Source organism: Nannospalax galili, unplaced genomic scaffold, assembly GCF_000622305.1.
Source record: "Nannospalax galili isolate Female #2095 unplaced genomic scaffold, S.galili_v1.0 scaffold162, whole genome shotgun sequence".
NCBI classification, from domain to species: domain Eukaryota; kingdom Metazoa; phylum Chordata; class Mammalia; order Rodentia; family Spalacidae; genus Nannospalax; species Nannospalax galili.
Window position 1 is genome coordinate 3,237,817 of NW_008350388.1, and position 13,297 is coordinate 3,251,113.

Genomic DNA, 13,297 nt, shown 5'->3' on the forward strand with positions numbered 1-13,297 from the left:
AAAAACCAAAAAAAAAACCCACTACAGAATATACCTAAGGAGGTGGAAGACCTCCACAATGAAAACTTTGAAACACAGAAGAAAGAAATCAAAGAAGACATTAGAAAATGGAAAGAACTCACTTGCTCATGGATTGAAAGAATTAATATTGTGGAAATGACTGAACTACCAATGAGATCCTCATCAAAGTTCCAACATCATTCTTCATCGAAATGGAAACAGATCTTAAAATTCATATGGAAACAAAAAAAGACCCTGACTTAGTTCCTTGTCCTATTTTTTGTGACAATATACCTGACTGCAGCAACTTAAGGAAGGAAGAGTTTATTGTGGCTCAGGGTTTAAGATTAGAACCCATCATGAGGGAAGTCACAGTGGCAAGCTGGTCACATTGTGTCCACAGTAAAGAAGCAGAAAGCAGGCCAGGAGGGCTCTGTAGGTAAAGGCACTTGGTGCCAAGCCTGAGGACCTGAATTCAATGCCCAAGATGCACATGGTAGGAGAGAACCAAGCCCTGTAAGTTTGTCCTCTGATCTCCACATGTGTGCTATGACGTGTGCACGCCCCTCCCCCCATATGTACACAATAAATAAACATAATTTACAATAAGTTTTTAAAAGAATCAAAGAACAGTGAGTGCCTGTCCTCAGCTTACTTTCTCCTTTCTGTTCAGTCCAGGACCTCAGTCCACAAGAACGGTGCCACCCACACTCAGTGGAGGTCTTCCTGCCTCATTTAACCTCATCTAGATAATCCCTCACAACCATACCTATAGGCTTGTCTCCTAAGTCATTTTAGATCTTGTCATATTAACAATTGTAATCATCACAGACATTCATTCAGCTTTTGAAGGTTCCACTCTTACGATCTATTCAGCTCCCAAAGGTTCTGTCTCTAATACCATCACTGTGGGGTTTGCACCTCAACGTGTGTGTTGGTGCAGGTCACCTTTCAGGCCACAGCAAGCTGCCCTAGTCCTGAACTTTCAAATTTGAGTTCATAGGAGAGATTTTGTGGTATTTTATCTGCTGAACTTTATTTTGGTGTTAGGTTTGAACCCAGGGCCTTGCACATGTTGGATTAGTGCTACACACTATGCTACCCTATCAGCACATGTTCTTTCTTCTTAAAAAATTAATATTTTTAAGACTTCTTGCTAGGTGAGGTGGCACACAACTTTAATCCCAGTACTCGGGAAGCAGAGGCAGGCCTGGTCTACATAGTGAGTTCCAGGCCAGCCAGGGCTACATAGAGAAATCCTGTCACCAACAAAAAATAAACTACAAAATCTTCTTAGCCTCGTGTGTGTGTGTGTTCGAGTATGCGCATTCATGCATGCATGGGCATGTCTATGTAGTACAGGCATATGACTGTAGGTGCTCTTCCCCTTACTTCCTTGCGACAAGGTCTCTGAGTGAACAGAAGTTCGCCATTTCAACAAGGCTGGCTGACTAGATAGCTCTTGGGCTCCACCTTTCTCTGACCCTCCATGTTGGGGCCCTAGGCACACACAGTCGTGTCTGGCTTTTTATCTGGGTGCTGGAGATTCAAACTCAGGATTTCACTCTTGCACAGTAAGTGCTCTTACCCACTGAGCTGTCTCCTGTCCCCATCCTTCTTCCTTTATCAGAACTGCCACTGCCACTAAAGAGTCCATTTGGATTATCAGGGTCTTCTGTCACTTAGATTAAAACTGGTCTATATTTAGACATCAGTTTTCATGTGTTCTATGAGATTAGGACCCTCTGTAGATTCTTTGCAAGGTCTGCCTTTTTGCCTCATTTGCCTTGAGGTTGGGGAACAGGCTTCCAGGAAACCAGCACCTGCGTAGCTCTTTTCTTAGAAGTCACCTTTATTTGTTTTAAGTAAATGTTTAAAAGAAATCTTTTGGGCTAGAGAAATGGCTTAGTGGTTTTAGAGCACTGGCTTCTCTTGCAGAGGAACTGGGTTCAATTCCCAGCACCCACATGGCAGCTAACAATTGTCTGTCACTCCAGTTCCAGGGGATACAACACCCTCATCTGCCTTCCACAAGCATTGCACAACATGGGTGCACTTACACACATGCAGGCAGTATACTCATACACATAAATAAAAATAATAAATAAAATTTTTAAAAAGAAACCCTTTTATTATTAGTCATGTGTTAGAATAATTTGTCAGTTTTAACTTTAAACTTACATTTTTTTCTTAATGACTTTACAGGTTGGAATTCGAGGTACTAATATAGTTGTACTTGGGGTGGAAAAAAAATCAGTTGCCAAGCTTCAAGATGAAAGAACTGTAAGGAAAATTTGTGCCCTTGATGACCATGTCTGCATGGCTTTTGCAGGTATGTACAGACAACACAGTTGGCCCTAATACTACCACAGTTGAGCTACATTTATAAGAATTTTTTAAAAATACAGTGTTACCTGTATTAAAAAGATTATCACAGGTCTATAAACTGGAATTTCTTTTTTGTTGTTGTTCTGTTTGAGACAGGGTCTTCCTATAGCCCTAGCTAGCCTGGAGCTTGCTATGTAAACCAGGCTGGCCTTGAACTCACAGAGATCTGCCTGCCTCACCACGCTCGGTTTAAAAGATTTATTTTTATTTTATGTATATGAGTGTTTTGACTGCATGTATGCACTGCATCTGCATGTAGTACCCACAAAGGCTGGGAGAGGGCATCAGATCCCTGGAACTGGACTTACAGACAGCTGTGAGCTGCCATGTGGGGGCTGAGTACTGAACCTGGGGCCTCTGCAAAAGTAGCAAGTGCTCTTAACCATCTCTCCAGCCTCCCTCTAATAATGATCTTTGATAATAAAGCATGAATGTTAAAAGTGGATTTCTCCTTATAATTTAGAGAACATTTTCTTTTTAAGTGTTGCATTTATTTTTGTTTTTATTAAGTGTACATGTGTATGAGTTTGTCCATGTGAGTGCAGTGCCTGTTGAGGCCAAAAGATGGTGTCAGATCCCCTGGATCTGGAGTTATAGGATGTTGTGAGCAGTTCAGCATGGGTGCTGGCAACTGAACTCAGGTGCTCTGCAAGAGTAGTATTTATTTTGGGGGCTGGAGAGATGGCTCAGCAGTTAAGAACACTGGCTACTCTTTCAGAAGACCTGGGTTCGGTTCCTAGCATCCATGTGGTGGCTAACAACCATCCAATGCCCTCTTCTGGCCTCCACAGGCATTTCACACTTGTGGTACACTTACATGCAGGCAACACACTCATACATGTGGAATAAAAATTTTTTTAATTTCTCTGGTGGGGTTGGGGATTTAGCTCAATGATAGACCACTTGCCTAGCAAGTGCAAGACCCTGATGTGCTGGATAGCTTTAGTGTCAACTTGACACACCTGGGTTGAGGGAGCCTCAGCTGGGGAATTGCCTCCATAGGACTGGCCTGTGGCCATGTCTGTGGAGCATCTTCTTTGTTGTTGTGTGATGTGGGAGGGCCCAGCCCACTGTGGGTGGTGCCACCCCTGGGCAGGGGGGCCTGTGTTGCATAAGAAAGCAGGCTGAGCAGGGGAGCAAACCAGTAAGCAGAGTTCCTCCATGGCCTGTGCCCAAGCTCCTGCCTCCAGGTTCCTGTCCAGAGTTTCTACCTTGGGCTCTCTGATGAACTGTGACCCAGGAGATGTAAGCTAAATAAACCCTTTCCTTCCCAAGTTGGTGTTGGTTCAGAGTGTTTTGTCACAGCAATGGAGAAACAAACTAGGACACCAGGATTCAGTCCTCAGATCTGGAAAAAAATTTCTCTGGTGAAAAAGGGGTTGCAAGTGAAAAAAGTTAGGAAGCCCTATGCTGGACAAGTACTCTAACACTAAGCCATAGTCTCAAGAGCTCGCCAGTTGTCTAGACTGGCTGGCCGGTGAGCTCCATGGCTCTGCTTGGCTCTGCTCCCTCCAGCGCTAGGGTTACAGAAGCTCCTGACCACGCTCAGCTTTTCTGTGGGTTCAAGGATCTGAACTCCTGCCCTCTTGCTTGTGCAGCAGGAGCTTTACAAAGTTAGCCAGCTCCCCAGCCCCTAAACCTGTTACAGAGTTACAAGTTACCAGAAACACAGAAGTTGCTTATGTTTGCCCAATTTTCCTCAGTGACAGCATCTTCTAAACCATCAAATCAGATTTCAGCAGTTCATGTGGACTCATTTGAATGTGTATCTGTTGGTGAGTAGTAGTATATTGTGTGAATGTACCACTGTTGTTGGCAGCTTGCACATTGAAGGAGATATGGCTTGGTGGTTAAGAGCACTAGCTATTTTTGCAGAAGACCCAGGTTTGAATCCCAGCACCCACATGGTGGCTAACATCCATCAGAAACTCCAGTTCCAGGGGACTCGACACCCTCTTCTGACCTCCTCAGGCATTGCACAACATGGGTGCACTTATATACATGCAGGCAATATACTCCTACACATAAAATTAAAATAATAAATAAAAATGGGACATTTCCAGTTTTTACCTATTTCAATAATGTGTGGACCTCTGTGCACAGGTTTTTGTGGGAACAAAGCATTTCATTTCTCTGGAGTAGATACTTTTAGTAGTTTCATTGTACTTATCATGTGTAGATTCATGGCCTTCCTGCAGTCATGGTACACAATTCTTTCATAAAAACAAGACTAACTCCTGCTATTCCTTTTCCTGCTCTCTAACCTCAGTCAGTCAGGTCTAGCCTGACACTAGTCTAGTCTCTGTTTCTATAATTTTGTCATTTTAGAAGGCTATCTGAATAAAATCTTGCATGGCTCCTTTTCAGATGATCCTTGTTCATCCAGCATGATTCCTTTGCAGTTCACACAAACTGTTGGATAGATCAGTAGTTCACCTCTTTTTTATTGTTGAGTGTGGTATAATTGTGCCACTATTGTTAATAGCTTGCCCACTGATATTTGGAGCTTTTCCATTTTTTGGGTAGATTTTTGTGGGAATATGGGCTTCATCTGCCGTACAGTGCAACTGCTAGATTGTATGTATGGTGATACACCTTCAGTGTTACAAAACTGCCAGATTATATTCCACAGTAGCTCTATTATTTTAATCCCTGCTGTCTGCTTATGCAGCTTACTTGGTATTGTTGCATATTCTGTGGTAGGCATTCTTCTAAGTATGTAGTGACATCTAACTGCGGGCCCAGCTGGTATATCCTCAAGGTTCATGATATCAAATATGTCTTCTTACTTATCTGCTGCTGTACATGGAGCGGGACATCTCATCACCATGTTTACTCCGTTTCTAACTATGTCTTTTTAAACTGGGATTTTTTTTTTTGCAGAGATTTTTAAAATTTTATTATTTTAATTTTATGTGTATGCGTGTATTGCCTGCATATAGGTAAGTGCACCCGTGTCGTGCAATGCCTGCGGAGGTCAGAAGAGGCTGTCGGATCCCCTGGGACTGGAGTTTCAGACAGTTGTCAGCAGCCATGTGGGTGCTGGGATTCGAACCCGGCTCTTCTGCAAGAACAACCAGTGTTCTTAACTGCTGAGCTACCTCTCCAGCCCCTAAACTTGGATTTTAAAAAAAATTTTATTTATTATTTTTATTTTTATGTGTATGAGTGTATGGCCTGCATGCATGTAAGTGCACCTGTGTTATACAATACCCATGGAGGTCAGAAGAGGGCATCAGATCCTCTGAAAATGGAATTACCAACAATTGTTAGCTGTTAGCTGCCATGTAAATGCTGGGAGTCAAATTTGGGTCCTCTGCAAGTGTAGCCAGTGCTCTTAACCTCTGAGGCATCTCTCCAGCCCCTAAACTGGGATTTTTTTAGTTGTGCTTTTTTTTTTTTTTTTTTTTGGTCTTTTTGAGACAGGGTCTCCCTGTAACCCCAGCTGTCCTGGAACTCACTATGTAGACCAGGCTGGCCTTGAACTCACAGAGATCCACCTGCTTCTGCCTCCCGAGTGCTGGGTAGTTGTGCTTTTTAAAACTGGGATTTTATATGGAAACTTAAAAAATAACTTTTGGCCTACTATCTTTTGTAATTGTCTTGCAACAAAACAAGTCTCAACAAATCTAAAAGGTTGAAATCATACAAAGCATCTTTTCTGATTAAAACAGAATAAAATTAGAAATCAATAGGCATGGGGAAACTTAAAATGGACATAAATGTGGAAATTAAACAATATAACCCCAAACTGCCATAAATCAAAGGGAAAAAAACACAAGTGAAATTAGTAAATATCTTGAGACAAAAATGAACACAGAACATATCAAAACTTATGGGATGTTGTTAAAAATAGTGTTTAGAGGAAAATTTATAGATGTAAACCTTAAGAAAAAAAACTCCTAATTCAGCAACTGACTATATTGCAACTCTAGAGGAGCAGAGTAATTCCAAGGCCTAAGATCAGAGCTGAGAGAAATAAGAGAACAGAAAAAGAAGAGAAATTGAAAGTTTGTTCTTTGAAAAAGTGAACTAAAAGAAAAAAAGGAAAAAAACTCTTGACTTAAAATTAGAAATGAAAAAAGGAGGCATTACTACCATTTTCACAGAAAATATAAAGGATTTTAAGAAAGTATATGTACCATTATGTGCCAACAATATTCCTTGAAACACACAAATTACCTACTTATTCAACAAGACACAGATCTCAGCAGATGTCACAATGGCATAGAATTAGTTTTCACATTAATAGAAAATCAGTATTGAAGGGAAAACCGTGTGATTATGTCAACTGACAGAGACAGCTGCATTCAATGTAATTCAATACTCTTTCTTGGTTAAAGACAAACTCAACAAATAAGAAATTCTACCTCAGTATAATTAAGACTATGAAAAACTCAGAGCTGATGTATTTGTTGGTGTACTGAAAGCTTTGCCTCTGGAATCAGGAAGAGATGCCTGCTTTACCACTGCTAAATATTAATGTATGCTCTATCCAGAGTAATCCAGGCAATGAAAGACATAAAGCACACTCCAGTTGCAAAGGAATAAATAAAAATGATCTCTGATCATAGATAACATGAATGCATATATTGAAAACCTATAAATGCCATAGGAATTGTTAGAAAAACTAAATGAGTCGGGCATAGTGGAACATGCCTTTAATTACAGCACGTGGAAGGCAAAGGCAGGCAGATCTCTGTGAGTTCATGCCCAGCCTGGTCTACATAGTGAGTTCCAGGTCTGCCAGGGTTACATACTGATACCATGTCTCAAAAAGCAAAACTGAAAACTAATTAAATGAATTGAACTAATATCTGGGGTAAGATGGCAGGTTAGAAACTCCCTGTGTGACTCCATAAAAGAGAGGAGTCAGGGTTATAAAAGACTTCATTCAGAGGAGAGGAAGAACATCAGGACATAAAAGAGGTGCTAAGACCTCAGGGAACACAGGAAACAGCCTGTTGTCTAGCCCAGCTACTGGAGGTAGGGGACGCCAAAGCCACAGTTTTGTGTGGAAACTGTGTCCATGTTTTAGCCATAGAATGAGCACACAGTTTCCACAACTACAAGTCTTTTTTTTTTTTTTTTTTTTTTTTTGGCCTTTTTGAGACAGGGTCTCCCTGTAGCCTCCACTGCCTAGAGGTCACTCGCTATATAGACCAGACTGGCTTTGAACTCACAGAGATCTGCCTGCCTCTGTCTCCCAAGTGCTGGGATTAAAGGTGTGTGCTGCCATACCTGGTAGTTTCCACAAGTCTTAAAAAAATAGGGATTTAGTGTGACACCTGTGTGGCATAGAAGCATTGAAGTAGTCAATTTTCTCATGCCTGCACAGCAGACACTCACCTGCTGAGCCATCTCCATACCCCCACTCTGTTTTCAACTTTGGTGTTTGTCTAGTTGTGGATCATACACTGTAAAGAGGAAATGCTTTGAATGCATTTCTGATTGCATTATTTTATGTGTGTGAGTATGTTGCCTGGATGTGTGTGAGTGCACCCGTTGTGCAGTGCAACAGAGGTCAGAAGAGAACATTGGATTCCCTAAGACCTAGAGCTAAAGACAGTTTGTAGCCACCATGTAGGTGCTAGGAATCGAACCTGGGTCCTCTGCCAGAGCAGTCAGTGCTCTTAACCACTGAGCCATCTCTCAAGCCCGAGTTCTGATTGTTTTTACAGGACTGACTGCTGATGCTAGAGCTGTGATAAACAGAGCCCGGGTGGAGTGCCAGAGCCATAAGCTTACGGTTGAAGATCCAGTCACTGTGGAATATATAACTCGCTTCATAGCAACCTTAAAGCAGGTGAGCTGATACTCTTAGCATATTTATTTCTTCAAGTTGAATCTTTTCCATTGTTACAGGTTCTGTTGTAGAAATTCTACAGTCATTCTAAGCATTTAGTCTATGAAATTCCTTATTTACTCCTAGAATTACTTCTTACACTTATTCAGGTCGAATGGGTTATATTAAGTACTAGAAATCAAAATTATTTTCAATTCTGGAAATTATACAAAATTTAAAAGTAGAAAGTCTGATCTTCAAAGGAAATTTCTATACTTATGGAGCTACAGTAATATCTATTCCTTAAAGTTTTCCCCAAAAATGCTGCTTATTTCACCTACAAACCTAAATATTTCTGATCAGGTTTAGTTTCTTCTGGACACTTGGTGAGCCCTCAGCTAAAACCCTCAGGAACACGTGCTGTTTCTTGGCTTGCTTTAGCCTGTGCTCTGTCTGGCCACACCTCCCCAGGCTCTGGCCACACCTCCTCTGGCTCTGGCCACACCTCCTCAGCTTTTTTGCTAACTGAAATGGTAGAATAGTGACTTGAGAGTTTACATCACTTCCAGTCTCTTCATATTTATTCTCATTCTCTCTGCTCCCCTAATAACATTGTTTTATTGTGGTTATGGTTTTTTCTTTTCTCTTTAAATTGTATTGTTAAATTAATTTTTAGTAAGGGATTACTAGATTACAGATTATAATTGATTTTGTGGCTCTTGTTATATGTGTCAAATTGCTCCCTAGAAAGATTGATCTAATTTTTATTGTGTAGCTAGCCGACCCGAAGGAATCATTAACATTGAGTTTTTCATTTTTCTTTGTTTTGCAACTAAGTACTGTGTAGTACTGTAATAGTTGTTTTAACTTGTGTTTTATGATTAGTGAAATTGAATTTTCCCACATGTTATTTTCATTCCTACCAGTCTAAACTGTCTTTTAACAGGAACTTTTTGTTTTTTATCATTTAGCCTTGGTTGAATTGGATACTCAGTTCACAGATTTATTTGAATTTATGTACCCTTTAAAATTGTTTTTTTTTTTTTTTTGGTTTTTTTGAGACAGGGTCTCCCTGTAGCCCCAGCTGTCCTGGAACTCACTATGTAAACTAGGCTGGCCTTGAACTCACAGAGATCAGTCCCGAGTGCTGGGATTAAAGGCATGCACCACCAGGCCTGGCTAAAATTGTTTTATTATTTGTTGATTGGAGGAGGGGGGCGTGTGTCACAGCTAATGTGTGGAGGTTAGAGGACAAAGGAGTTCTTTTGCCAGGTGGGTCCCAGAAATCAAAAGGCAGCAAGTGCCTTTACCTGCTGAGCCATCTCACCAGCCCTATGTTCTCTTTTGCAAAGATTTTTTTTTTTTTTAGTTTTTAGAGATCTTATTAGTACATAAAGTTTAATGGGCATATTCCCCATATTCCCCATATCCCCCATATCCCCCATGTGCCCCATATTCCCCCATATTCCCTACCCTCCCTCTTTTTCAGCTCCTCTCTTTAGTCCTCTCTGTCCCCCTAGGCAGCTTTACTTCTACTTTGCATATATACATGCCTTATAGAGATTATAAGAATCCAAAATGAGACACACAACATTTGTCTTTTGGGAACTGACTTAATTCACTTAATAACATGGTCTCCTATCGTGCCTATTTTCCTACAAACAACATAACTTCAATCAGTCTTCATGGTTAAAAACATTTCCATGGTGTACATAAACCATATTTTCTTCATCCAGCCCTCTATTGACAGGCAATTTGTAAAGAGTGTTTGCAAGAGCCAGAATTTTGAGGCTTGAATTTAGGCCTTTCTGGTTCTTAGTGCCTTTGAGAAAACTGTTTTCTAATTCAGTTTTCCTACACAGAAAGGAGAGTTACAGTGCCACTTACTTTGTTGGGTTGCATTGCAGGTTAAATAGTTTTACTGTGTTTCGGGCTCAGAGAGCATTCTCCGGCAAGGCAGTTACCACAGATGCCAGGAGGAGATTTTCCATAAACTCTTTGAATATCCTAGATACCAAAGCTTTAAGATATTGAGCTATAGAAAAGTCACCCCGCTTTGCTTTTTGAAAGCTTGTTACTTCATATTGGAAGAAATTCCAACATTTTCATATTGCTCTACTTCTCTATTTTGTTTCAATTTTCCCAGTTGTTAATCAAGGCATTCACCAAAAAGCAGGACACAGAATAGCATATACATAAGGTTTGTCATTGTGGCTTTTAAGGTCTCTCCAAGAGCTATCAAGGCTGTGCATAGATTATAGAAACATAGTTGTAAGTCTGGGACAAAGAGGTTGCCATGAGAGGCCCGGGGCGCTAGGACAGGATGCCGCATGTACACCTCACATATTTAGCTTTATGCTATATTACTTTTCCACTAAAAAAAAAAAAAGATTGAGCAAGTAAAGTAAATAGGTTTCTCCTCTGAGATCCATGTATACTGCTTTGCATCTGTGTCATACCTAGAAGCATTAGAAAGTACAGAGGAGTGAAGACAGAACCCTACTTTTTAAAGAGGATATTTATGTGCCTAGCCCAGTTGTTTGCATTCAAAGTTGCACTGGCTTGTAAAACATCATGAAATACAATAAAATTGAAAAATGAGAAAATAGCTCCCATATGTAGACAAGACCAGAAGAAAACCACTATAAAGCTATTTCAACCCATAGAATTATATACAGAGCCGTATCCAGCCAGACTTACGGTTCTATAAAGTTACCTACATATTCAGTCCTTAGCTTTCTGTCAAGGCTGCGTCTTCGGACGGCTTGTAGGAGCACCGGTCTCAGTGAGAATGCCACTCCTTAGAGCACAAATCCAGGAAGCTCCCTGACACAAAACTAATAAGAAATATAATTAGTTTCAGTGCCCCATTGTCTGTGAGAAAAATGCATGCTTTTTCTTCAAGAGAAACAAAGGATCCCTTTTCTTGGGACTGAAAGAAATGTTTCATTTGGGTTTTTAAGTAGAGATAACCTAGTATACAGTGACCAGAACATATGCGATAGCAGTGTTATCAAGCAGGAGTCCAGCTGATGGGAGTAACAATCACAGTGTTTCTCAAGGCAAACTGAGGGTGCGTTTCCAAAGCACAGCTCATTGAATCAGGGTGCTGGGAACCAAATGCGTGCAGTCCTCCTCCATGTTAAAGAGACTGTACGCATAGCAAGCAGAGCATGCTTTAAGATATAGATGGGGAGGGGGCTGGAGAGATGGCTTAGCAGTTAAGAGCACGGGCTGCTCTTGCAGAAGACCTGGGTTCGATTCCCAGCACCCACAACAGTGGCTAACAACCATCCTTAACTCCAGTTCCAGGGGAATCTGATGCCCTCTTCTGAACTCCGTGGGCAAACAACACAGGTGCACTTATATACATACAGGCAATACTCTCAGACACATAAAATGAAAAATAATAGCCAGGCGTGGTGTACATGCCTTTAATCCCAGCACTTAGGAAGCAGAGGCAGGCAGATCTCTGTGAATTTGAGGCCAGCCTGGTCTACTGAGTGAGTTCCAGACCAGCTGGGGCTACATGGCAAGAAGTGGGAGGGAGAAAGAAAGGGCCATGAGGGCTGTGGATTTCATTGAAAGAGGGGGATGGTTACACCAGTATGCTAACATATGTGTAAAAAAATGTCATAATGACACACATTACTGGTATGCTAACTTAAATTTTTAATTTAAAAATGGGAAAAAAGTTGAGTAGAAACCTTCTAAGAAAAATAAGATATATAAGCAAAGTTATGATTTTATTTTACAGAGTATATAATTATTTTCTTAAGAATTTATGAATTAGCTGGGTGTGGTGGCACACACCTTTGATCCCAGCATTTGAGAGGCAGAGGCAGATGGATCTCTGTGAGTTCAAGGCCAGCCTGGTCTACCTAGTGAATTCTAAGACAGCTGGAGCTACAGGGAGACCCTGTCTCAAAAAAAAGAAAAAAAAAAAGAATTTAGTGAATTAAGATTAGTCAGGAAAGGATGCTAAAAATGTGTGGAATAAGAATCAGAAAAGTAGATTATTTATTAGATTTTTTTCTGGTCTTTTTGAGACAAGGGTCTCCCTGTAGCCCCAGTGGCCTGGCACTCACTATGTAGACCAGGCTGGCTTTGATCTCACAGAGATCCGCCTGCCTCTGCCTCCTGAGTGCTGGGACTAAAGGCATGCGCCACCACGCCTGGCTCCTAGAATTTTATTTTGTAAGTAGTAGTGTTATAGTAAAAATAAACTTTATTTTTCAGAAATACACCCAGAGCAATGGGCGGAGACCTTTTGGTATTTCAGCCTTAATTGTAGGTTTTGATGATGATGGCATCCCAAGATTATATCAGACTGACCCCTCTGGTACTTACCATGCTTGGAAGGTGAGTAATGAATTAAAACATGTTTTGGGTAGAATCTGGACAAAAGCATTCAATGTAAATGCTTTATTACTTTCAGGGACATGACAAAATTATGTTGCATTAAAATATTGATGGTGGCACTGACTATGAATTATAGCCGTTTAGCTTGTCAGAAATGATGGTTTTGGATAGTAAAACACCTGCATTCAAGATAACCATTACTGAGGAAGCTGAGGCAAGACAACTGATAGGAATTTAAGGATAGCCTGGGCTACATAATGAGATTAGCTAGCCTGAAAATGAGTGAGCAAAAATATCTCTTTGGAGTTTGGGTTTCATTATGGTATTTTTTTTTTCTTTTTCTTTCTTTCTTTCTTTCTTTCTTTCTTTCTTTCTTTCTTTCTTTCTTTCTTTCTTTCTTTCTTTCTTTCTTTCTTTCTTTCTTTCTTTCTTTCTTTCTTTCTTTCTTTCTTTTTTTTTTTTGGTCTTTTTGAGACAGGGTCTCCCTTGTAGCCCCAGCTGACCTGGAACTCACTATGTACCTGGCCTTGAACTCACACAGAATCCACTTGCCTTTGCCTCCACCTCCCAAGTTCTGGGATTAAAGGCATGCTCCACCACACCCGGCTCATTATGGTGTTTTCATACATACACATCCATATACACATCTTTGGACTTTGTTTATAGTCACTTTCCTATTACCTTCCCTTTTTTCCCTGTCTCCTCCAATTGTATATGAGACAGAGAGAGAGAGAGAGAGAGAGAGAGAGAGAGAGAGAGAGA

The 13,297-nt window shown here is 40.7% G+C and overlaps 1 protein-coding gene across 1 annotated transcript in view; it reads left to right on the plus strand.

Annotated features, from left to right (window-relative positions):
* Psma8 (proteasome subunit alpha 8) overlaps positions 1–13,297 on the plus strand; it is a 70,940-nt gene that overhangs the window by 15,185 nt on the left and 42,458 nt on the right. Inside the window, exons 2-4 of the mRNA XM_008847635.3 lie at positions 2,206–2,332; positions 8,070–8,194; positions 12,413–12,535. Coding sequence (XP_008845857.1) covers positions 2,206–2,332; positions 8,070–8,194; positions 12,413–12,535 — 375 coding nt within the window. The remainder of the gene's footprint in view (positions 1–2,205; positions 2,333–8,069; positions 8,195–12,412; positions 12,536–13,297) is intronic.